The 25,438-nt window shown below is 49.5% G+C and overlaps 1 protein-coding gene across 4 annotated transcripts in view; it reads left to right on the forward strand.

Annotated features, from left to right (window-relative positions):
* The window catches only part of LOC108151049 (titin-like), a 123,307-nt gene extending 98,500 nt beyond the window's left edge, over window positions 1-24,807 (forward strand). For 2 of the 4 annotated variants that reach the window (XM_033386296.1, XM_033386302.1), the window contains 13 exons: window positions 414-10,481; window positions 11,633-16,807; window positions 17,080-17,121; window positions 17,668-17,919; window positions 18,123-19,091; window positions 19,184-20,854; window positions 20,944-21,085; window positions 22,171-23,183; window positions 23,247-23,552; window positions 23,768-23,872; window positions 23,937-24,131; window positions 24,210-24,512; window positions 24,594-24,807. In XM_033386296.1, coding sequence (XP_033242187.1) covers window positions 414-10,481; window positions 11,633-16,807; window positions 17,080-17,121; window positions 17,668-17,919; window positions 18,123-19,091; window positions 19,184-20,854; window positions 20,944-21,085; window positions 22,171-23,183; window positions 23,247-23,552; window positions 23,768-23,872; window positions 23,937-24,131; window positions 24,210-24,512; window positions 24,594-24,787 — 20,435 coding nt within the window. In that variant the 3' untranslated portion in view covers window positions 24,788-24,807. Of the gene's footprint in view, window positions 1-413; window positions 10,482-11,632; window positions 16,808-17,079; window positions 17,122-17,667; window positions 17,920-18,122; window positions 19,092-19,183; window positions 20,855-20,943; window positions 21,086-22,170; window positions 23,184-23,246; window positions 23,553-23,671; window positions 23,699-23,767; window positions 23,873-23,936; window positions 24,132-24,209; window positions 24,513-24,593 lie in introns of all 4 variants that reach the window. The other 2 variants (XM_033386295.1, XM_033386303.1) reach the window with 2 other exon arrangements.
* The last annotated feature ends 631 nt before the right edge of the window (window positions 24,808-25,438 follow it).

Below are 25,438 nucleotides of genomic sequence, written 5' to 3' on the forward strand. Positions count from 1 at the left end.
GCGTCTCAAAGAACAAAGAACAAAGGTCCTTCAGTCATTCAGTCTTTCAGTCTTTAGCAAAAGAATCACACTCGTAACATTATACAAAACATAAAGACATGCAAACATGAGAAAACACTTCATAAATTCTCACAAAATATTTACTAACACTGCACTTTTCTGTACGTGACATCCAAAAATTCTGAAACCAAAAACGAAATTGCGTACATTTTCAATTGAAATGAAATCTCTAACCCACACACAAAGTAATTTTTTTTTTGCAAGCGTATGGTATGTTTCCAAACACTAAACTTTGTTCCACACAAAGTTTGAAGGTGTTTTAAAGCATTATATAAAATGCAAATATAAGAGTGTACAAAACATTAGTCTAGCTCTAACACAAAAAAACACACATAATTCTTTCTCGAAAACAGACCAACAGAACAACAAAGAGTACACTATCACAGAACCCGAAGATGTTGTAAGTGCAGGAGACGACAAGAAGGAACCCAAACAGAAACAGAAACAGAAAAAGAAACCATCTACCAAAGCTCCCATTGAGGGGGAGACAATTGTTGAGGAGGAACAGGAGCAGGAGGAGTCTCCTACTGGGGAGACACTGACAGAGGAGGGTCCTACAGGGGAGACGACACTGACGGAGGAGGGTCCTGGGGAAAAGACAGGGGTTAAGAAACGCAAACCAAAGAAATTAGTGGTCATAGAAGAGGGTAAGGTTGAGGAGAGTCCTACTGCTACTGGTGAGAAGAAAGACAAGCCCAAGAAAAAGAAGGTCGTTAAATCGAAACGGGATGAATTGGATGAGTACATACAGTTCCTCATCCATCAGGAGATACCCAAGACAGTCATTCAGGGATATCAACGCACGGAAATGGAGCTCCCGCAAAGGGCTCGTCGTGATTCGTCCTTCAAGCAACCCCAGCCAATGAAGCTGACTCCCATGAAAATCGAGAAAATTGAATTTAAACGACCCAAAATGTTGGAAATCACCTCTGTGGCCGAATTCCCACAAATGCTGAAGCTGAAAACGCCCAAGCAACGCCCGGAGGTGGAGAAAAAGAAGAAGGTTGAAGCTTCCTTCAAGAACAAGAAACTCAAGAGTTGGATACGATTCATACCGTACTCTCCGTACTGCTTCCCGTATGTCCTGACCGAGTTGGAAACCCATCGGGAGAGTGGAGAACTCTCTCGCAATGTCGAAGAGGCCGAAGAGGTCCTGCGGCTGCGTCCCAAGAAGTTCAAACACCGCAAGCCCTCAAAGGCAGAGCTAGAGCAGCCCGATCTCGAGACCTTTGACTCTGAGGAGAGCCAACCGTCGGATGAGGAGCAACCCAAGCCCAAGTACAAGCGTGGCAAGAAGAAAACGGAGGAAACTCCTGAGGAAACTCGAAAGCTAAAACTTGGCAAGGGCAAGATTCCACAGAATGTCGAAACCTTGGAAGAGGTTCACTTGAAACCCGTCAAAATCGAAGGCAAAGAAGAGGATATTGAAGAGAAACCCCAAAAGGTGGTCGAAGAGGAGGCTCCAAAGAAAAAGAAGTCCAAAAAGTCCGAGAAACCACAGGACACAATCCACTTTGAGCCCTTGGAGCTGACAGATTTCGAAAGAACTTCGGAACAACCTGAAGATTCGGATACATCTATCGTTGAAGACACTGAAACACTCGAAAAACCCAAGCACAAGCGAAAGAAGAAGGTTACACCGTCACCCGATACAATTCAGCACAAAATCACTCCAGGAAAGCCGAAGGACGTTGAAGAAACTCCCGAGGATGATCTAAAGCTGCGCTACCGTCAAGGCGAACGACCAGAGGATGTCCAGGAAGAAGTGAAACTTAAGCCAATCTTCAAATATGAAGTTGTGGAACTACAACCAGAAGTCACACCCGAGGAAACAGCGGAATCGCCGAGGAAACCCATCAAAGAACCCAAGAAAAAGCGCAAGATTAAGGTGAAAACTGATCTTGAGGAAAACACCATTGAAATAATGGAAGTTTCACCAAAAGATACTGATGAAAAGATCTATGAAATTACCATCACAAGTTCGGAAACAGATCAGGTTGATAGAAAACCCAAGAAAACACTCAAAAAGAAGGTCAAACGCATGAACCAAGAGGAACTTGAGGAATTTGTGGCCGAAATAAAGGAAAAACCTGAACAAAAGTTCTATGAAACTCGTACAGAAGACTTCTTTGAGGTAAAACTCACGGAACTACAGCCTGAGGCTCCTTCTGAGGAGCAACCCAAAAAGCGCAGAATCCTCCATGAAAAGGGTAATGAAACAGAGATCCTTGAAATCGTTGAAACGTTGCCTTCTGAAGGTGAAGAGCCGCTCTATGAAGTAACAATAACCTCTAGCGAAGCAAAGGAGGAGGAGAAGGTTATTCCTTCAAGAGAAAAGCCCAAGAGGAAAACCAAGAAAATGACAAAGGATGAACTCGATGCCTACATTCAGCAATTGATCAACGCAGAGATTCCCTTGACAGAGTTGGAGAAATACGAGAAAATCGATGTGGATGGCAAGCCAAAGAAGGCCAAGAAACAGAAACCAAAGCCTCAGGAACCCGTCTTCCCAGAGGGTGAAACGCTTCAGATCGGAGTCACGGAACACGAGCCTAAGGAAAAGCCAAAGGCCAAGAAACCCAAGGCCAAGAAAATCATGAAGGAAGAGGAAACCCTTGAAACGGAGATAATTCCGGTCTACGATGAGTTCTTGATCAAGAAGATCGATTCGGAGCGGGCTCCACAGGAGGAGATCGAAGAACCAGAAGAGGAAATCGTCCCGGAATTGGATGAAATAATTGCTGATCTACAGGAAACCCTGCCCATAGTTGTCCTCGAGGAGGTAGTGGACACTGTGCCACTAGTCATTGAAGAACTCGACATCCAGGAAGAGAAAATCACTAAAAAGCGAAAGGTCAAGACCAGGAAGGGTTCCAAAGTGTACGAGATTGAAATCATTGAAACCGAGGCTCCCGAGGATATCCCCGAAGAGGCGAAGGTCATCGTGATAACGACAGAAACAACAGAAGATACGACGGATGTTCCTGAGGAAGATAAACCGGAGGCACCCAAGAAAACAGTGAAAAAGGTGAAGAAGGAAAATCTAAAAGAATACATCGTCAAGGTTGTGGAAGAGGCACCTACAGAGCTGATTGCGGAGATATCCGAAGATTATACACCGGTTCCAGAGCGTGAGAAATCGCCAGAAGAGGACATTACCTCCTTTACCACGACTGTTGTTGAAGAGGAAGCCCTGCAAGAGGTTTCTCCAGAAGAGGAGAAACCAGAAGATGTTCGAAGCCTTCCCAAGGATAAGAAGAAGAAATCTGAAAAGCAGAAAAAGGTGAAAATAACAGAAACGGAACCTGAAAGAACCCCAGAGGCATTAACCATCACAGAAGATACTGTATCTGTAATTGAAACAGAGGAAACACCCCAAACCGAAGCATATTCTGTGGAAGTTAGGGACTCAACACCCAAGAAAATCAAGAAACCCGCCAAGAAACCAAAGGAAGAGGCCCCTAAGGAGCCCATATCTGAATTTACAATTCGGGTGGAAGAGCTAGCACCCGAAACAATCATCGAAGAAACAGTCAATGAAGAGGGACAGACAGTGGAACGTGTGATCACCAAACGTAAGCTCAAAAAGAAAGCTGGACCCAAGGAATACCTCATTGAAGTGATTGAAACCTATGAAGAGAACAAACCCGAGGCAGAAGTCGTAATACAAACCACAGAAATCACACCAGTCACGGAGGAACAACCCCAGGAGGAGCACAAGATAAAGATCGTCAAGAAAAAGAAGCCCAAGACCGAAAGTTTGGACAACTTTATCCAAGAACTGGTCGAAGAGGATATTCCGAAGCCAGAACTGGAAGAATTCGAAGTTCGTGTATCGGAGTCCACGACATCGGAGGTGAAGAAACCCAAGAAAATCAAGAAACAACACAAGAAAACCACTCAGGTGGTGGATGGTGTGCCCACAACAGTCTATGAGGTTATCGTTCAAGAGTTTGAGATCGATCATGAAGATCTCAAACCCGTTGAAGTGGTAGAGGAAAGCGATCACGAAGATGTCGAGGAAACTCCCACGGATCAGCAAGTAAAGGTCGTTGAAGAGAAGCCCAAGTCCAAGCCCAAGAAATCAGCGAAAATCAAGGTGCTGGAAGAGGAAAAGGCAGAACCCGTCATTCAAGACATCTCTGAAGTGGTGGAAGTCCGTGTCACCGAAGAGGACGGTGTTCCACAAAAGGTTGAAGTGCGAAAGAAGAAGGTTTCACGGAAACAGGGACCCAAAGAACAGATATTTGAGATCACCGAAACCATAACGAATGATGAACCTCTGGCGGAGGTTTCCATAGTGGAGATTACAGAGGAGGAACCCAAGGAGGATGCTCCAGAGATCACGGAGAAAAAACCCATCAAGAAACCGAAGAAGCTGAAACCCGAAGAAGTCAAGAATTATGTTGTTAATGTTCTTGAAGAATTGGTGCAACCCTTCAAGTTTGAGGAACCCCTCATTGAGGACCTTTCGGAAACAGTGGAGATCACTAAGGTCACCGAAGAGGATGGCACCGAAAAGAAGGTGGAAGTGAAGAAAAAGAAGGTCTCCAGGAAACAGGGACCCAAGGAACAGATCTTCGAGATCACAGAAACCAAAACGAACGATGAGCCTCTGGCAGAGGTAACCATCATCGAAGTAACCGAGGAAGAAAAGCCCAAGGAATCTGTTCCCGAGATCAAAGAAACGAAACCCATCAAAAAACCCAAGAAACTGAAGCCCGAAGATGTCAAAAACTACATCATCAATGTTCTGGAAGAATACGTCGAGCCCTATAAGTTTGAAGAGCTCCCCGAGGACGTTGAAAGGGTACAACCAGTGATTGAAGACATCTTCGAGTCCGTGGAAATCGTCAAGGTAACCGAAGAGGATGGCACCGAAAAGAAGGTGGAAACGAAGAAGAAGAAGATCGTCAGGAAACAGGGACCCAAGGAACAGATCTTCGAGATCACCGAAACCAAAACGAATGATGAACCCCTGGCTGAAGTGACTATAGTGGAGATTATAGAGGAAGAAAAGCCGGAGGAAGTTGTTCCCGAGATCAAGGAGAAGAAACCCATCAAGAAACCCAAGAAACTGAAACCCGAAGATGTCAAGAATTATGTGATCAATGTTCTGGAAGAATTTGTAGAGCCCTACAAGTTTGAAGAGGTGATACAAGAACAACCCATCATTGAAGAACTTCCCGAAACTGTGCAGATTACACAAGTCACTGAAGAGGATGGTGTTCCAAAGAAGGTGGAGGTCCGGAAGAAGAAGGTTTCAAGGAAACAGGGACCCAATGAACAGGTCTTCGAGATCACCGAAACCATAACGAATGATGAACCTCTGGCTGAAGTTTCCATTGTGGAGATTACCGAAGAAGAGACCCCTAAGGAAGAAGTTCCGGAGATCAAGGAGAAAAAACCCATCAAGAAGCCGAAGAAACTTAAGCCCGAAGAAGTAAAGGATTATGTGATCAATGTCCTTGAAGAATTTGTGGAACCCTACAAGTTTGAGGAACCCGTCATTGAGGACCTTTCGGAAACAGTGGAGATCACTAAGGTCACCGAAGAGGATGACACCGAAAAGAAGGTGGAAGTGAAGAAAAAGAAGGTCTCCAGGAAACAAGGACCCAAAGAACAGATCTTCGAGATCACCGAAACCAAAACGAACGATGAGCCTCTGGCAGAGGTAACCATCATCGAAGTAACCGAGGAAGAAAAGCCCAAGGAAGCCGTTCCCGAGATCAAAGAAACGAAACCCATCAAAAAACCCAAGAAACTGAAGCCCGAAGATGTCAAAAACTACATCATCAATGTTCTGGAAGAATACGTCGAGCCCTATAAGTTTGAAGAACTCCCCGAGGACGTTGAAAAGGTACAACCAGTGATTGAAGACATCTCCGAGTCCGTGGAAATCGTCAAGGTAACCGAAGAGGATGGCACCGAAAAGAAGGTGGAAACGAAGAAGAAGAAGATCGTCAGGAAACAGGGACCCAAGGAACAGGTCTTCGAGATCACCGAAACCAAAACGAATGATGAACCTCTGGCTGAAGTGACTATAGTGGAGATTATAGAGGAAGAAAAGCCGGAGGAAGTTGTTCCCGAGATCAAGGAGAAGAAACCCATCAAGAAACCCAAGAAACTAAAACCAGAAGAAGTTCAAAGCTACATCATCAACGTCCTTGAAGAATTTGTGGAACCACAGAGGTTTGAGGAGGAGGAGGTCGAATCCGATGTTCTTGAGGAAATTCCCGAACAAAAACCAAAAACTCCAAAGCCAAAGAAACCTTCAAAGAAACCTGTGGAGCAGCAGACAATCCGCATTGAGGAGTTGGCCCCCGAAACCGTCATCGAGGACATTGTCAACGAAAAGGGCGAGGAGGTCAAGCAGGTGAAGACCACAAAGAAGCTCAAGAAGAAGGATGGCCCCAAGGAGTACATCATTGAGATCACAGAAACGTACCAGGAGAACAATCCCGAGGCCATCATAGAATTCACAACGACTGAAGTGCCCTCGGAGGAGGCCGCACCAAAGGACGTCGCGGAGGAGCAACCCCTGAAGATTGTTCAGAAGATCAAGAAAAAGAAACCCGTCAAGGACGATCTGGACAAGTACATCCAAGAGCTGATCGAACAGGAGATCACGAAAACGGAGCTGGAACAGTACGAGCCAACGGAGATGGATGACAAGCCCAAGAAGCCCAAGAAGAAGGTCAAGACACATCACAAGAAAACTGTGGACGTGGTGGATGGTTTTCCTGTGACAATCCATGAATTCAATGTCGAGGAAATCGAACCAGAAGTGGAGGAACCGGAAGAGTTGGAAGTCTTCCCAGAGGATGTGCAGGAGCTGCCACAAAAGCCAGAGGATTCGACAAAATATTTGGTCAACGTTGCCGATGAATTCTTGGAGGCCGTGAAACCCCTGGAAACTCCCGAGGAAAAACCGATACCGACAAAGAAGGAAAAGCCACAAAAGAAGAAAAAGGAAAAAAAGGAGGAGATCCCCGCTGTTCCTTTGGAGGAAATCGAACAAACTGTGGAGGTCGTCGAGAAGCCCGATGAAGAGGGCACCATCAAGGAGGTGACCATCAAAAAGCGAAAGGTTCTGCGCCGCAAGGGTTCCCAGGAGAAGGTCTTTGAGATCACAGAAACCACCAGCGAGGATCAGCCCATTGCTGAGGTGACAGTCACTGAAGTGATCGCCGATGAGGTGGAAATCACCGAGGAAGCACCCAAGCCCGTAAAGAAGATACTTAAGAAGCCGAAACAATTGAAAAAGGATGAAATCGAGGAATATGTCATCAACGTTATTGAGGAATTCGTGGAACAGGCACCCATTGAAATCGTGGAAAGTGAGGCAGAAGAGATTATAGAGGAGAAACCCAAGAAAGCAAAGAAATCTCCCAAGAAATATACAGTCACAGAAACAGAAGAAGAGGCGGACTTGAAGGAACCTCAAGTACCAGAGGAGATATTTGTGGAAACTATGGAAATAGTCATTGAAAAGCCCGAGGAAACCCCTGCCTACACCATCGGTGTTACAGAGGAGAGTTCCACAGACGAAAAGCCCAAACCAAAGACCAAGAAACCTTCGAAACCCAAGACTCAAAAGCAACCCTCACAAGAGGAATCGCCAGAATATATGGTCAAGGCCATATCCGATGAGCATATCCCCGAAGAAGTCTTCCCCGAACATACGACCATCGTCGTGGAGTCGGAGGAACCTACGCCCTTGGAGGAACCATCCTTCCAGATCCAAGAACTCGAAACAGAGGCCATGGAGCAGCAGATCACAGACGACAAGGGTGAAACCACCAAGCAGACGGTCACGAAGCGAAAGATCAAGAAGCAGGTGGGACCCAAGGAGGAGATCATCGAAATTGTGGAGACCATGACGGAGGGGGACACACCCGAGTACGAGGTCATAGTGCACACCGAAGAGGTGGAGCCTCTGAAGGAGGACATTCCCCAGGAAGAGGCACCCAAAAAGGTCAGGAAAACAAAGAAGGTCCCCAAGGACGATCTCCACGATTATATTCAAAAACTCATCGAGCAGGATATACCAAAAACCGAGTTGGAAAAGTACGAAAAGATCGACTTGGATGAGCCGGTGAAAATGAAAAAGAAACCCGCCAAAAAGGTCAAGGTTCATGAGGAAAAACCCACCGAAAAACCCCAAGAATCCGAAGAAGAAACCCCCATTCCCGAGGAAGATCAGCCAACAGTAGAGGAGGCCAAGGAAGAGCCAAAACTAAAGATCACTGTGAGAGAATTTTCGCCGGAAAAGCCCGAAGAAAAGTCCTTTGAAATCGTAGTGCTCGAGGAAACGGTCGAGATTCAACAGGTGCCCGACGAAGAGGGTCAAGTCAGGGAAAAGGTCGTCAAAACAAAGAAAATCAAGCAGAAAAAGGGTCCCCAGGAGGTAGTTCATGATATTGTCGAGGTCACGGATGCAGACACAAATGAATCTGAGATCACAGTCACCACGACAACTCCCTCGGAGGAGACGGTAGATGTCGAGCCCGTGGCTAAGCAGAAACGTACGAAAAAGATAAAAAAGGATGATGTCGAGGACTTCATCAAGGCCGTGATTGAGGAGGAAACTCCGAAGCCCATCGAACCGGAGGCTGTTGTGGCTGTCGCAGAAGAAACGCCATCGGAGCCAACGCCAGAAAAGCCCAAAAAGAAGGCCAAGAAGGAGAAGCCAGCCGCTGTTGAAGAGGAAAAACCAGAACCAGAGGAAATCTCTGTCGTGGAAAGCGTGCCGGAGGATACTCCTCAGCCAGAAGAGGTCTTTACTGTGGAGGTTTCGATGCCGATCGTAGAAGAACCCGAACATGAGATCGATCAAACGGAAGAAACGCCGAAACCTGAAAAGAAAAAGAAACCAAAGGCAAAGGTCATCGTTTCTGAGGAAGCACCAAAGGAAGAAGAACTCCCGGAGGAGCCTCTGGAAGTGACAGAAATCGAATCCGATGTTGAAAAACCTGACGATCAAACATTCAGCATTTCCGTCAAGGAGGAAACCGCTTCCCAGGACAAACCCCAAAAGAAAAAGACATCCAAAAAGCCACAAGAAACCACCGAAGAAACTCCTCTCGATTCATATCAAATTTCCATCAAGGAAAGTGCCGCGGAACCCCAGGAAGAAAAGCCCTTCACCATCGAGGTCATCGAAAGCGAAACGCAGGTCAAGGAGACCACAGACGCCGCCGGGGAGACCCACAAGGAGGTCACCACCAAGCGCAAGATCAAGCGACCCGATGGCGAGGGTCAAATCGAGATCATAGAAGTCCTGAGGGATGATCAACCGGAAGCAGAAATCACAATTGTGGAATACGAGCCCGAAGCCCCCACCAAAGAGGATGAGAAACCCAAGGAACCCAAGAAGAAAACCAAGAAAGTCAAGAAGGACGACATCCACGACTACATACAAAAGCTCATCGACATGGAGACGCCCAAAACGGAGCTGGAGAAGTACGAGAAATTCGACTTTGAACCGACTGTCAGGGACAAGCCCACGGAAAAGCCCATCGATGTGGTTGAGGAAGCCCCCGAGGGCAAACCAAAGAAGGACAAGAAACCGAAAGCCAAGCAAACGACGAAGGAAGCCTCGCCTGTGCCCGAAGAGCTGGCCCAGGTGAAGATCCTCGAGGTAGAAGCTCCCGAAGAAGAGCCTCTTCTGACCGTGGAGATTGTTGAGGTCCAGCCGGAGGAGGTTCAAATCCAGGAGATCGTCACGGAAGAGGGTAAACCCATTCAGGAAAAGACCACCAAGAGAGTCCTGAAGAAAAAGGGACCCAAGGAGGATACCACGTTCAAGATAACCACCATCGAGAGCGAGGATAATGATTCCGTGATGGTCATTGTGGATGAGGAGCCACAGCCAGAGGCAGTCGTTGTTCCCGTGGAAGAACAGCCCGAAGAAGAGGAACCGAAGCCCAAGCCAAAGTCCAAGAAAACCGTCAAGAAGGTAAAGAAGGAGGAGCTAGATGATTATGTGAAGAAGTTGATAGAAGAGGAGACACCAAAAGAGGTAGAAAAAGAAGAGGCTCTTCCACTTCCCGAGGAGGAAAAGGTTCTTCCCGAGGAAGAGGATTCCCAGCCAGTAGAGGTAGGCCCCGAATCAACCAAACCCCAGACAAAGAAACCAAAGACCCAAAAGAAACCCAAGACAGAGACAGACGAACCCACTGAGCAGACATACGTGACGACTGTAGAGATACCCAAGGACGATGAGGAAGAGAGCACAACAACAACAACAACAACAACCACACCGATACATGCACAAGAGGACACAGCCACTGCACAAATTACACCGCAAGAAGAGGCACCCACAGCAACAACAACAACAGCACAGAAAACAGTTAAACATAAACAGAAAACAAAACCAGAAACACACAAAGAAAGCCCTGAAACAGAAACAACAACAAGTAAGTTCGCTTTGGAGAAGCGCCCCCCACACACACCTACAAAAAAAAAAAAGAAAAAATTAAGTCCAAGAGAAAAAAAAGAAAAAAATACCCCACCCCACGCCGACGCCGCCAAGCAGCAGCAAAAGCAAAAGCAAAAGCATATTTTTGCTCCGTTCACTTCTGCGTGTTTTACTCTTTTCCTTTTCCTTATTCTTTCCGTGTCTGTTTCTCCGTTTTGTCTATGTCTATTGCTCCGTTTTTTGCTCCTCTTTTTCCTTGACTTTTACTCCTCTTTTTTTCTATATATTTTTCGCTCCTTTTACGCTCCATTTTTTCAATGTACAATTTTTTTAAATGCTCTTTTACTCTCCTGTTTTTCGCCCACTTCTTTTGCTGCTCTTTTTCTATGTCTGTTACTCCTTTTACGCTCTGTTATCTCTGTTATCTTTTTCCCTGTCTTTTGCTGCTCTTTTTGCTCCCTTTTTTCTGTGTCTATTGCTCCGTTTTTGCTCCTTTTGTGACTTTTGTCCTTTCGCGCCTGTCCGCCTATGTTTTTTTTTTCCTTTCGTTGAATACCACACCGCGTGTGGCGTCTTCCCTTCTTCCCTCTACCCCACAACAATTCTCTAAATTTCTATTCTTTCTTTGTCGCTGACGATCTTCTGAATCTCCTTTTCAGTTCGTTCCACTGGAAAGCCTTTTCCAAGCCCCCACCCTCCAACACAATAACCCGAATATTAATACCCTTTTCGCATGTGTGTTCCTACATTCTAACCCGTTTCTTACGATCCACTTAACACCACCATAACGCCATCTTTCAGCTAATACTCTGTACAAAATATCCATCTTGCACCTACAAAATATCCCAAAATCCTTTGTAGAACATATGTATGCATAACCTTCATCTTTCAGCTAACACATCCTTAAATCCTTTGTACAAAATATGTTCAATCCTTCTGTAAATATATATACATATCTCTATCTGTATCTGTAAATATAGCCTTTCAAAAAATTATATGTCTTCTGTCCAAAGTTTCAACGATTTTTGCTTGCTTTCTGGCAAAAGCAATGCACGGTACCCAACCCCAATGGATCCTGGATCCTGGTTTATCCTTTTTGCGCCCCTTAAGATCACAATTTACTTAACTGTCGATGCATCTTCCACACAGGTGAAGCGACAGAGGTACACAAGGACTATCAAATCAGCATCATTCACGAGGAACCCATCGTCGAGGAGGAGGAACAGCCCGAGAAGATCCACGAGATACGAGTCATCGATGAGATCGCAGAGATCGAGGAATCGCAGCCCATCATCGAGGAGGTGGAGGAAGAGGAGGAGCAGCCCATAGCCGAGGACCAGCCCGAGGATGTCAGCAAGCCCAAGGCCAAAAAGAAGAAGATCATCAAAAAGAAAACCGATGATCACGATGAGATCATCCGCAAGTTACTGGAGCAGGAAATCGAGAAAACGGAGCTCGAAAAGTACGAAAAGATCGATTTCGATCTGCCCAAGAAACTGAAACCGGAATTCGCCAATCTCGAGCCCATGAAAATCGAGCGAAAGGATCAGAAGCCCACCAAAGTGCAGATTGTGGAGGCGGCAGAGGTCCCGAAACAGGTCAAACTAAAGCCAGGAAAACGCAAGGAGAAACCCACCGAAGAGCAGTCCGTACAGCTGCCCAAATTCCGGCTCAAGGCCCGCATGGTCATGGTCGAGTATCCTCCGGCTCCATTGATCCCCAAGCTGACCGAGATTGGCGCCACGAAGGACAATGGAGAGCTTTCGCGCAACATCGACGAGGCCGAAGAGGCCCTCAAGTTCAAGAAACCAAAGACCAAGAAGATCAAAAAGATCAAGGACGACCTGGAGAAGGTCGAGCTCGAGAAGTACGAGAAGTATGTCAGCAGCGAGGAGGAGCCCGAGGAGCAGAAGCCCTACCAGAAGCCCGAAAAGACTCCCAAGCCCGAGGAGAAGCAAGAAGAAGTGAAAATAAAGCTCGGAAAGGGCAAGAAAAAGCCCAAGGAGGAGGAACAGCCAGAGAATGTCACCCTCAAGAAGATCCCACAGAAGCCCCAGGAGGTCGAAGAGGAAGTGGAGCTCCAGCGAAAGCCCAAGGAGGTCATTGTGGTCGAGGAACAGCCCAAGGAGCCCAAGGAAGGACACTTTGTGGTGCCGCCCTTCGAGCCCGTGGACTTTGAGCCTTCGGAGTACGTGCCCGAGGAACTGGAGCCCATTGAGCATCCGGAGAAGCCCGAGAAACAGAAGAAGCCCACGAAAACCAAGTACAAGCCCAAGGACAAGTCGAAGCCAGAGCCGGAGACAATCATCTCAGAGATTGTCCCGGGCGTGCCCAAGGAAGAGGAGGAGGTACCCGAACAGCAGGTGAAGTTCCGCATTCCCGAAAGCGAAGCTCCAGAGGAAACAGACTCTCAAATCAAATTGAAACCAGTGCCAAAGGTCCCTCAGGCTGAGGCACCCGTGGAGGCAGCCATCGTCCAGGCAAAGGTCGAGGAACCCAAAGCGGAGGAGATCCCAGAGACTCCCCAAGAGGAAGCGAAGAAACCAAAGAAACCCAAGGCCAAGAAGATCCAACCAAAGGAGGAGGAGGTCTCCGAGGAAGTCCCACAGGAGTTCGAGGTCTCTCTGAAGGAGGAAGAAGCACCCGAGGAAGTTCCCATTGAAGAAGAAAAGCCCAAGGAGGTGAAGGTCAAGCAAAAGAAACCCAAAGAGGCCCCGGTCGCCCAAGTGGAAGTTAAGGAGGAGGCACCGCAGCCCGAAGAAGTCCCCGAAGACATACCCGTGGAGTACAAGATCACGACCACAGTCCTGGAGCCCGAAGAGGCCCCCAAGGAGCACAAGGTGCGAGTCATCGACTTCGATGAGCGCCACGAGACCACCGAAGAAGTCATCGAAGAAAAGGTTGTGACGCGCCGCAAGAAGCCAAAGCCACAGCAGCCCGAAGAGTACGAGGTGACGCTCCAAGAGCCCCAGGTCGAGGAACCAGAGGTTGAAGAGGTCACCGCAGAGGTCACAATTCCCGTGGAGAAACCCGTCGAGGAAGCAGAGCAGTTTGAGGTTGAACTGAAGCTTACAGAACCCACACCCGAGGAACCTGTGCCCCAGGAGGTCACCGTCAAGGAAAAGTCTAAGAAGAAACCCAAGAAAGAGGTGAAGGAGGAAGAGATTGTGATCGTAGAAGAAGAAAAGATACAACCTGTCGAAGAGGAGGAAGTCGTGGTGGAGGAGAAGCCCCAAGAAAAGAAAAAGACCAAGAAACCCAAGGAATACGAATTCAGTGTCACAGAAACGGAGGCACCCGTCGAGGAAAAGCCGGTGGATGTGATCGAAGAAGCTCCCAAAGTAGAGGAGGAGAAGCCCGAGGAACAGGTTATCGAGTCCTTCGATTCATATGAAATCACCGTCAAGGAAACGGAGGCTGAAAAGGTCACTGCCATCGAAGAACAGCCCGAGGAGGAAGCTCCAGCAGAGGCCGTCTTGAAGCGGAAACCTAAACCCAAGCCCGAGGCAGTGGAGGCCGAATTTGTGCTGACAGAACCCAAGAAAACGGAGGAAATCCATGTGGAAACCGAAATCAAACAGAAGAAAACCAAAAAGCCAAAGAAACCCGAAGAGGCAGCCGCGGCATTGGAGATCAAGGTTGTGGAAACGGAGGCAGCCCCCGAGGTTCCCGAAGAAGTGCCCGAGGAAATCAAACCGGAAATTGTGGAAAAGCAAGAAATAATCGTGGAGGAAAAACCACAAGAGTTCACGGTACGCATTTCCGAAACGGAAGCCGCAGAAAAGCCCGTGGAGGAGCCTCAAGGCGAGGCACAGTTCACGGTCAAGAAACGCAAGCAATCGGTGACCTTCGCCGATGAGCCGGCCACAGAGATAATACTCAAGGAGCCCAAGCCCATCGAAGAGGTCACCGAGGAGGCCCAAATCAAGACCAAGAAGCCCAAGAAGAAGGTCAAGGAAGTGGCGGCGGAGGAGCTAAAGATTCAAATCACAGAGGAAATCCCCGAAGAGGCGCCCATCATCGAAGAAGTCGAGGAAGTGGTCACAGAAATCAAGGAAGTTGTGGCTCCAAAGGTGGAGGACAAGACCTACAGGATCGGCGTCACGGAAACGGAAGCTCCCGAGAAACCTGTGGAGGAGATTCCCCAGGAGGAGGAGGTGGTACCCGAACCGATTGTGGAAGAGCCCGAGCCCCAAGTCTACGAAGAGCACAAGGTAAAGGTCATTGAAGAGACTCCACGGGAAATAGTGGAGGAGTCCATCGAGGAAGAGGTCAAGGTGATTCGCAAGAAGAAGCCCAAGCCAGAGGTCAAGGAGGAGCCCGAAGCGGCCGTCTCGATCCCGGCGCCAAAGCCCGTCGAAGAGGTCGAGGCTGTTTCCAGCATCACCATCGTCCCCGAACAGCCCACCGAAGAGGAGGCCGCCGAACTCAAGATCACCATCATCGAAGAGCAGGCCCCCGAAGTGGAGCTCGTCCAAGAGATTGAGGAAATCGAGGAGACGCCCGTCCCCACCGTCGAGGAGCTGCCCGAGGAGCAGGTCACGCTGCAGAAGAAGAAAAAGAAGACCCCAGTAGTTGTCCCCGAAGTGGTGGAAGAGCCCGAGGCAGAGTTTGTGCTGAAGCCCAAGAAGCCCGTGGAAGAGGTCTCCGAGGAGGCCAAGATCAAAAAGAAGCCCAAGAAGGCGGCTCCAGTCGAAGAGGCTGCCGCAGAGCTCAAGGTAACCATCACAGAGGAGGTGCCCGCAGAGCCGGAGCTGGTCCAGGAAATCGTTGAGGAGATCGAGGAGGTCCCAGAAGAAAAGCCTGAAGAGGTACCCGAAGAAAAACCCAAGGAGTACACCATTGGCATCACGGAGACCCAGCCAGAGATCGAAGAGGTACAACCAGAAGCGCCCAAGGAGGAAGAGGTGCGTCTGCCCAAGAAAAAACCCAAGGCACCCCAAGTCGTGGAAGAACCCGAGGCTGAGGTCACCCTAAAACCCAAGCCAAAGGTCGAGGAGGTCCAGGAAGAGGCAAAGATTGTCAAGAAAAAGCCCAAGAAGCCCGTCGAAGAGGTCGCCGCCGAAGAACTCACCGTCAAGATCGAAGAGGAGGTCATCCCCGAACCGATTGTCGAAGAAGAAATCGTCGAAGAGGTGCAACTGAAGAAAAAGAAGGCTCCCAAGGCGGAACCCGTCCCCGAGGACATTGTGGATGCTGCCGTGATCAAACTGAAGAAACCCGAACCTGTCGAACCGGAAGAAGTGGTTGTTGAAGTCACACTGAAGCCCAAGGCCCCCAAGGAGATCCAGGAAGAGGAATTCTCTGTGGATGTCAAGCTGCCAAAGGAGAAGATCGTCACCGAAGAGACCTCCGATCAAACGGTGCAACTCAAGAAGAAGAAGAAGCCACAGAAGCCCGTGGAAGAGGCCGCCGATGAGTTGCAGCTGCAACAGACCGTCGTCGAGGAGAGGCCCGTGGAAATCGAAGAGGAGGAAATCATCGAAGAGGCCGTCATTGTGCGCCGCAAGCCCAAGAAGCCCTTCGAACCCTCATTGGAGGAGCACGAGGAAACCGAGTTTAGTCTCTCGTTCAAGAAGCCCCACACGATCAACGAGGGCGTAGAAGAGACCGGCACTGTCCTGAAGAAACGCCCCGCGAAGCCGCAAACCCTGGACGAGGCTGCCGCCGAGCTGTCCATCCAACGCCAGGAAGAGGAGTACGAGGAGGGCGAGGACATCGAAGAGTTTGTCGTCAGCGCCAGGGCCAAGAAGAAGCCACTGCAAATCACCGAAGAGGACGAGGAGGCCTACACCGTGAAGAAGCAGCTGCGCCGGAAGAAGGTGGACATTCCAGAGTACGGGGAAACGGAGAACGTGACGTTCCGTGCGAGAAGCACAAAGACCAAGGAGGATGTCGACCAGGAGTTCAACATTGCCCTCGACTCCTACGCGGAGGAGGAGGTCTCCATGTCTGGCAAGATCAAGATCAAGAAACCCATCAAGAAGACCTACAACGAGGCCGCCGATGAAGCAAAGATCAAGATCATGCAGGACTACGACGATGGCCAGGAGCAAGTCATCGAAGAAATACGCGACGACGAGGACACCATCGATGAGGTCGAGGAGCCCGAAGAGTACATGGTGGAGGAGCTGCCGCCGGATGAGGTCGACTTCAAGCTGAAGCCCAAGAAGCAGCCAAAGCCCAGCTACTCCGTTCAGGACGAGGAGGAGGAGCAGTTCCTGATTGGCATCCGGCAGCCCAAGCGGGACTCCATCACCTACGATGAGGATTCGCTAACATTCAAAAAGAAGCGAAAGGTTATCCAACAACTCTACAATGAAGGTAAGTCGGGCTCCCGCCTCTAGAGGTCTAGAGCGAGTAATCTAATGCTTTATTCAATCTGAAAACAAACAAAAAACATATACATTCTGCTTATATGATATCACAGCGTGTGGCAAGGTAAAATGTTTACCCGACAAAAGTATTTGTGTGTCAGTAGCTAATGCATAACCACCCCACACCCCACCCACCCATTTATTGTTGCAACAAAAATAAAAACCTCTGCAACTTTTCGCTGGAATGAAAATTAACATTGTTTTTCTCTTTCGGTACAGATGGAGCATCGCTGAATATCACCAGGGAAATGAATGTCGAAGGTATGTTCCATGGCCACTGTTTCACTTTATCCATGTTCTATTATCATTGTTCCATTGTCCCGTCCCAATTGTAATGAAAGAAAGAGGTTTCAACGCAAATATTTCATTCCCAATGTTCCATTATCAAGGCTCATGTTCCTTTGCCAATGTTTCAATTCAAAAATCACTGTTCCATTGGCAGCACATGCGAAGAATTCGCAGAATACTCCTCCTATGATAAATTTACTACAAACTTTCCTTCAATATTTCTTGAAAAAAATCTTATTAAATCTTTTTCTTGAATATTTTCAACGATTCGAATACATTAATCCCTAAAAACACTCGTGGCGTATGGTCCATGTTCGTATTTTACGAAATAAATGTGCCTAATCGCCTATGGGAAATTTCTACATCGAGTTTTTGAATGATTCTTTTCCCTTATGGAGACATTTTCTAAAGCGAAACATACATTTCTTTGAATATTCTCTTTCGTTTATGGGAATCTGAGTACAACTTTTCCCCCAAAAGTACCCTCCATTTACGTTCCACTCTTTGCGCACCTTTTAGAATCGGAAAATCCCAATATCATGTATTCGATATGCAATTACATTGCCGACAACGATGAGGCCATCAATCTGGTGGAAGGTGAAAAGGTCACCGTGGTGGGACGCCACAGCTCCGAGTGGTGGTACGTGAAGAAGAGCATCACCGAGGAGGAGGGCTGGGTGCCAGCCCAGTACCTAATGGAGCCCGAGGAGTATGCACAGTATGTGCAGAACAAGCTCCACGAGAAGATCGACAAGCTGCCGGTCTTTGAACGTAAGTTGATTCTTCTTTCGAATCCTGTGTAAAGATTGAAGAACCATGAACCGGGAGAACAGCTTAGGCTATCCCGCTGCGTTCTCCAATCTTTGATCCAACTAAAACCACTGTGAGAGTATTGTTGCTGTCCTCGTTTATTGTTTCACTAACAAACCGATGATCGTTGTTCTGTTTTTCTGTGATTTTGTGAATCTGTTAAGGCCCGGGACCCGAAGACAAGCCCGTTGCCCCGCGTTTCATTGAGAAACTGCAGCCCATCCACACGCCCGACGGCTACACGGTGCAGTTCGAGTGCAAGGTCGAGGGCAGCCCTCGGCCGCAGATCGCCTGGTTCCGCGAGACGGCCATCATCAAGCCCTCGCAGGATTTCCAGATCTTCTACGATGACGATAACGTCGCCACTCTGATCATTCGCGAGGTGTTCCCCGAGGACGCTGGCAAATTCACGTGCGTGGCCAAGAATGCCGCCGGTTTCACGTCCAGCACCACGGAATTGATTGTCGAGAGTCCACTGTCGGATCACGGCTCAGATGCCACTGCCCTGTCGCGCCGCAGCATGTCCCGTGAGTCCTCACTGGCCGACATTCTGGAGGGCATACCGCCCACCTTCTCGAAGAAGCCGAAGGCGCAGTATGTCGACGAGAACACGAACGTGATTCTCGAGTGCCGTTTGGTGGCTGTGCCCGAGCCCGACATTGTCTGGACCTTCAACGGGGAGGACATCGACGAGGAGGAGATCAAGAACATTCGAGTTGTCACCGAATCGGACATGCACATGTACTGCAGCGTGGTGCACATCACCAAGGTGAAGAAGTCGCAGGAGGGCGTCTACGAGGTGATTGCCACCAATCGCGAGGGCGAGGCACGTCTGCCCATCACCCTCAAGGTGCGCACCAGCCAGAAGGAGGCGCCCCAGATCCTCGAGCCACTGCGCAACATGGTCATACGCGAGGGCGAGAGCGTTGTCCTGTCCACCCACATCGTGGGCAATCCCCCGCCAAAGGTCACGTGGTACAAGGACGGTAAGCCCGTTAATAACGCCAAGTCCGACAAGGATGTGCATACCCTGACGCTGATCACCCCCAAGAAGTCCGAAAAGGGCGAGTACACGGTAAAAGCAGTCAATCCCTTGGGCAGTGTGGAGACCACTGCCAATCTGACGATTGAAGGTAGGTTTTGTTCCATGTCTTACAGCATAGAAGGATGTGTCTTTCCCTGCGGAAAATTCTCTAATTTGTGGCTACTTCTTTCCATCCCGCAGAACCCACCAGTGGAAATGCAGAGCCGCCGCTGTTTGTGGAGCGTTTCGAGGAGCAAAATGTCCCGCAAAAGGGGGAGATACGTCTGCCCGCCAAGGTCTCGGGAAATCCCGTGCCCGAGGTCCAGTGGCTGTTCAACAACGCCCCCCTGTTCCCCAGCGAACGCATCCAGCAGATCTACGATGGCGAAACGATCGAACTGATCATCAAGGATGCCAACCCGGAGACAGATTCCGGGGACTACAAGTGCATTGCCAGCAATCCCATTGGCAAGACATCGCATGGCGCCCGCGTGATCGTCGAGGTCGACGAGGTCACGTTCACAAAGAAATTAAAGAAAACCATCACCATCGAGGAGGTGCAATCGTTGACCCTCGAGTGCGAGACCTCCCACGTCGTCACCACCAAGTGGTTCTTCAACGGCAAAGAGCTCTCCGGCATGGACCACCGAGTGGTCGTCGAGGACGGCAAAACGCACAAGCTGGTCATCCGGAACACCAATCTGCGGGACTCCGGCACGTACGTGTGCAAGGTGAAGAAGCAGGAGACCACCTCCACCGTGGAGGTCCTTCAGCGCAAGCCCGACTTCATCAAGGTCCTCGAGGACTACGAGGTGACCGAAAAGGACACGGCCATTCTGGACGTCGAACTGACCACGGAGGCCACCGAGGTCACCTGGTTCAAGGACGGCGAGAAGATCACGATCGAAAACAAGAATGTGGAATTCATCAAGGACGGCAAGTCGCGTCGTCTGGTCATCCGTGACACGACCATCCACGACGAGGGCGAGTACACCTGCAAAATCGAGGGCCACGAGTGCTCCTGTGAGCTCACGGTCATCGAGCTCCCGCCCGAGATCATCCATCCCCTGGAGGATGTCTCCGTCACGAAGGGAGAGAACGCCATCTTTGAGCTGGAGCTCAGCAAGGGCGACGCCCTGGTCAAGTGGTTCAAAAACGGCAAGGAACTGGTGTTCAACGACCGCGTTCAACTGGCCATCGACGGCAAGAAGCAGGCCCTGCGCATAGTCAAGGCCAGGCCAGAGGATGCCGGCGAATATTCCATCCAAGTGGGCGAGCAAACCTCCAAGGCCACTCTGACAGTGGAGGAGCCACTGGTGGACTTTGTCGTCCGCCTGCCAGACGTCACCTTGGCCACGAAGACCACCGATGCCGAGTTCACGGTGGAGCTGTCGCAGCCCGATGTGGAGGTCACTTGGTTCAAAAAGGGTAAGCCCATCAAACCCAATCCCAAGCATGAGGTATTCGTCGAGGGCACTGTCCGGCGCCTGGTCATCCATGAGGCCGGCGACGAGGATGCCGGCGAGATCAGCTGTGTGGCCGAGAACGTCACCAGCAGCACAAAGCTGTGCGTTGAGGAGCTCAAGCTGCCGCCCGTCATTACCTCTGACAAGGAGCAGACCCTCAAGGTGAAGGAGAACGAGGATGCCACCTTCACTGTCAAGTACACGGGCGGTGCCCCACAGCCGGAGGCCGTTTGGACCACCCGGAATGTTGTCATACCCAAGTCAAAGCGCGTTACTCCATCGATTGATGAACAGTGTGCCACCCTGACCCTGCGAAAGGTTGTCGACGATGACGAGGGCGAGTACACGGTGAAGCTGGTGAATCCCGTGGGCGAGGCAGAGGCCAGCCTACATTTGGTTATAATGCGTAAGTACAACAGCTGCCACTGCCACTGACACTTACTGTGGCAAGACCCAAATCATAATTAAAATAATCCTATCCTTTCCCTTCGGCAGGCAAACCCACGGCACCTGGCACTCCGCAGCCACTGGAGGTGATGCATGACTCCATTACGCTGTACTGGAAGGCACCCGAGGATGATGGAAAGTCCGAAATAATTGAATACATTCTCGAATACCATGATGTTAAGGAAGAAAAGTAAGTAGCCCCCCCCCCCCCCCCCCCCCCTGCCACCCAAAAAGGCCCCCCTTCTGAGGGTGGGATTATATCGAAGATGACAGCCTGCGCCAAAAACATCTTCCATTGTTTCTGGCCAATTTATTGAGCCTTTAAATGGTTATGTCCATTAAAATTTCATTTCTAAAGAAAGTATCGCCCGAACGATAGCATGGGAGAGCTTTGCCTTTGGCACACTCAATACATTTATCGCATGCGAGATCTGCCTACTGAAAAAAGAAATCAGAAAAAAACCCAAACACATCGCGGTCTCGTTTGGCTACCTGACACCCCGCGCACCCTTTTTGCTTCTGCGTTCTTACAACAAAAACAAATACAAGACAGAAGCAAATAAGCAAAAACTCCAACCAGACCAGCGTCCATTTGTTGTTGTTGAGGCGCTTATCGCTTTGCAGATTATTTCTCGAGCACAAAAACAACATAAAGCAGACAAAAAAAAAATGCAATACAAATTGCCTTGCAAAGCTGTGTGAAAGCGAGAGAGAGAGAGAGAGAAAACAAGTAGCCGATCTCCCAAGCAGAAGAACCCGACACTGGCCGGCAGTGAACGAAGCAAAAACGAGGGGAAAGGGCGGCTACGACCGCGACCGCAGCACTGCAGCAGAAAGAGTGTGTGAGAGAGGGACAGTGATAGAATGAGTAAGTGCGTGGAAGGGGTAGGAGCCACTGCAAAATTGTTTTGTTCATTCTGGCTATAATAATGATCCGATCTAAATCAGATTCGGCAAACTGGTAGATATGGTTATTCTCTTACACTCTGCGTTTTTAGTTTTTTCGTATTCGGAGAGTAAATTTCGCTGCTGTAGCTTTCATACTCCCTGAGATCTAGGCGCTCATCGGGACTATATCGACTCGGATATTGATCCTGTACTTTATGGTGTCCGAAATGCTACCTTCTGGGTGTTACACACATACCCCTATATTCTCTTTGAGGCCCACGCACTGTCCTTTGGGCAAAAACAGAATCAAAAGGTTTTTTCGCCCTTCTTGTTGTTTCTTACACAAGAAAAGATCCCAATTCAAGCTCCTTTTTTTCGTGCTTGCAGATGGACTGAAATACGTAAAATCAAGGATACCACGTACACCATCTCGAAGCTGAAGATCGACACCGAATACGTGTTCCGTTCGATAGCCGTGAACGAGGTGGGACCCTCCCCGCCATCGCCGCTGTCGCCGCCCATTCGCCTGGTGCCGAAGGTCGAAACCGAGGCGCCCAGTGTGCGCGAACCCCTGCAGGACCTGTGCTCGGAGCTCGACAAGGAGGTCACGCTGTCCTGCGTGTTTGGCGGCATTCCAGAGCCAAGGGTCGTGTGGAAGAGGAACGGACAGGTGTTCGAGTCGTCGAGCAGCCTGCGCTACGAGAACCGTGTGGCCAAATATATTATCGAAAAGACAACAATTGAGACTGAAGCCACGTACACGTGTGTGGCTAGCAACGAGAGGGGCTCCGTGGAGACCTCCTGTAGACTGAAGCTGCAACAGAGGCCCGTCGTCGAGGTGGAGGACAAGTATCTGCAGCAGAAGCTCCGCACAGGCAGCACTCTCACCATTCCAGCAACGGTGCGCGGCTATCCACGGCCCACGGTCGCATGGCACAAGGACTCCGTCGAGCAGACAGAACAGACGTCCATTGAGACCACGGAGACCACGTCCACGTATTCCGTGAAGAAACTGAGCCGCGAACACTCTGGCAAGTACAAGGTGACGGCCACGAATGAGTCGGGCTCCTCGTATGTCGAGTGCACGGTCCAGGTGATCGACAAGCCCAGCCGGCCGCAGTCCCTGGAGATCAAGGACGTGAAGAAGGACTCGATCATCCTGGAGTGGACACCGCCGGTGGACGATGGCGGTCTGGACATCCAAAAGTACACGCTCGAGAAGTGCGACGTCCAGAACAACGTCTGGATGAAGGTGTCCGACTTTGACAAGGACATTCACTCGTATGCCATCCAAAAGTTGTCCATGAACTCGCAGTACATGTTCCGTGTGGTGGCCGCCAATCCCATCGGAGAGTCGGAGCCCACGGAATCGGAGACCGTGACGATAACCAAGAAGTTTGGTAAGCAGATCATAAAACACCTGAAAGATGGGTGTATAAATTCTGTATCTTGATTACCCCCAGAAAAACCCTCACCCCCGCGCGGTCCCACCAATGTCTCGGGCATGAACGACACCTCCTTTACCCTGGCCTGGGAGCCATCCGAGAGCGATGGTGGCTCCAAGATCCTCGAGTACATTGTGGAGATCAGGGAAGAGACTGAAACCGTCTACCGTTCGGTGGGCGTTACCCTGGGCACTGTCACCAACATCCATGTGGAGCAGGTCCTGCGCACGAAGGGCTACTTCTTCAGGATCTACGCCCGCAACGAGGCGGGCACCAGCGAGGCCTACGAGACCACAGAAAAGATCCTCGTGGGTCGTAAAATAAGTGAGTTTTTCCCGCTCAAAAACCAAGCTTTTCCTTATGCTTCTTGCTTTTGCTTTTCTTCAAACAAAAAACCAAAAAAAACAAACGCTTCTAATGCTTTGCTGCCACTTCTAACACAGCTAATGAAAATGATCCTGGTACGATGGGTACGTGGAAAACCATAGCCCTGAAGAGTAGGGGGAAAACCTTAATCGTTCTTTCTGTTTTCCCTGCAGCCCCGCCATCGCCTCCACAGAATCTGCGAGCCCCAGACGTGACAAGCCGCAGCGTGACCCTCGATTGGGAGATTCCAGCGCGCAACGGTGGTTCCGAAATCACAGGTGAACCCTGGATAGAGCTGTGGAGAAAGGGCCCGCATAAAACTCTCTCCTGCTCTCTCCACAGGTTACTGCGTGGAGAAACGCTCTTCGACGTCGACGACCTGGACGAAGGTCATAACCCTAGATGCACATCAGCTGCACTATACGATCGATAATCTGAAGGAGAAATGCGAATACTGGTTCCGAGTCTCGGCAGAGAACGAGATGGGCCTGGGTGCCCCGGCCGTCACCGAGAGCATATCCCTCAAGACACATGCCAGTAAGGGTCCCAGGAAGCGCTCCTTTTTTAAGATCCTTTCTTTAATGTGAAATCCCTTCTTGTATCCCCTTTCCGCAGCCGTTCCTTCGCCGCCGACTGCCCCCCTGGAGGCGCGTGTCCTAGCCGCCAATGCTCACATATTCGAATGGGGTATACCCGAGTCAGATGGTGGTGCGCCACTGCTCGGCTACCACATTGCCATACGCGACATGAAGAAGACCATGTGGATAGAGGTGGGTCGTGTGCCGGCCGGTGTGCAGCGGTTCCAGATCCGGGATCTGCAGGAGAATCACGAGTACATGATACGGATATTCGCCAAGAACGAGATCGGTCTGAGCGAACCTCTCGAATCGGAGGAGCCCTACAAGGTTATGACAGCAGGTAGGCATCAACAGAAAGGGATTTGCCCTCCAGGCAGAAGAGCGGAAGAGATCATTCCCCCGTTTTTCCTTCCTTTTGCAGGTCATGAAAGCCTGCCCGACGAGCCACGCACTGAGATGAGCACTTGCAACACCTCGTCATGGCTGAGGGACCACAATATGGACGCCGATATCCATTCGTATGCCCGGGGCAGGCTCCTGCAACGTGACGAGTACTTCTTCAGGCTGTGGGCGCAGATCCCCAGCAGCAGCAAAAAGAAGAAGAGCCTCAAATAAGTCAATCATCAAGAGAGAAACAAAGAAACGACAAACGAATGAAAAACTTTAGTCATAGTTTAAGCATATTTTCCCCCTACCCCCATCCCCCTTTCCTTTGATTTTTCTAGCTTTTTGTACTTTTGAATGAATGATGTACAGATTGGTGTAATGATTGATTGATTGATTGATTGATAGATCCCATTGTGCCAGCGATGCCCACACAGATGGGGGGGAGTGCGGGCTCCACTCGAACGGAAAGTGCGAGCGAAGAAATGTATCTGGATGAACGAGTGTGCGTCCCCTCCCCGCCCCGCGTGTGGGCGTGGCTCCGATGGGATGCCATTACACGATCTACATATATAAAGAGTTCTAATCCTTAGAGTTTTTGATTTTATGATTTTATTTTTGTAAGCTGTGATAAATCGTATCCAAAAAAAAGAAAAACAAAATCGAAAGAGTCAAACGAAAAACAGAAAAAATACATAAATGCCTGCCACACAAACACACACAAAAGATACGAGACTCCATTTTTGTGGGTGGCATCGGGCCGCAGAGGCCAGAGAGTGTGGCACCGAATCCCCAAAACACCATCCAACGACGAATCCCTCCCCCTCCCCCCCGGAAAATAATTCAAAATATCCCAGAACAAATGGTGCAACATTCGAGGGA

The sequence above is a fragment of the Drosophila miranda genome, chromosome XR, assembly GCF_003369915.1.
Source record: "Drosophila miranda strain MSH22 chromosome XR, D.miranda_PacBio2.1, whole genome shotgun sequence".
NCBI classification, from domain to species: Eukaryota; Metazoa; Arthropoda; class Insecta; order Diptera; family Drosophilidae; genus Drosophila; species Drosophila miranda.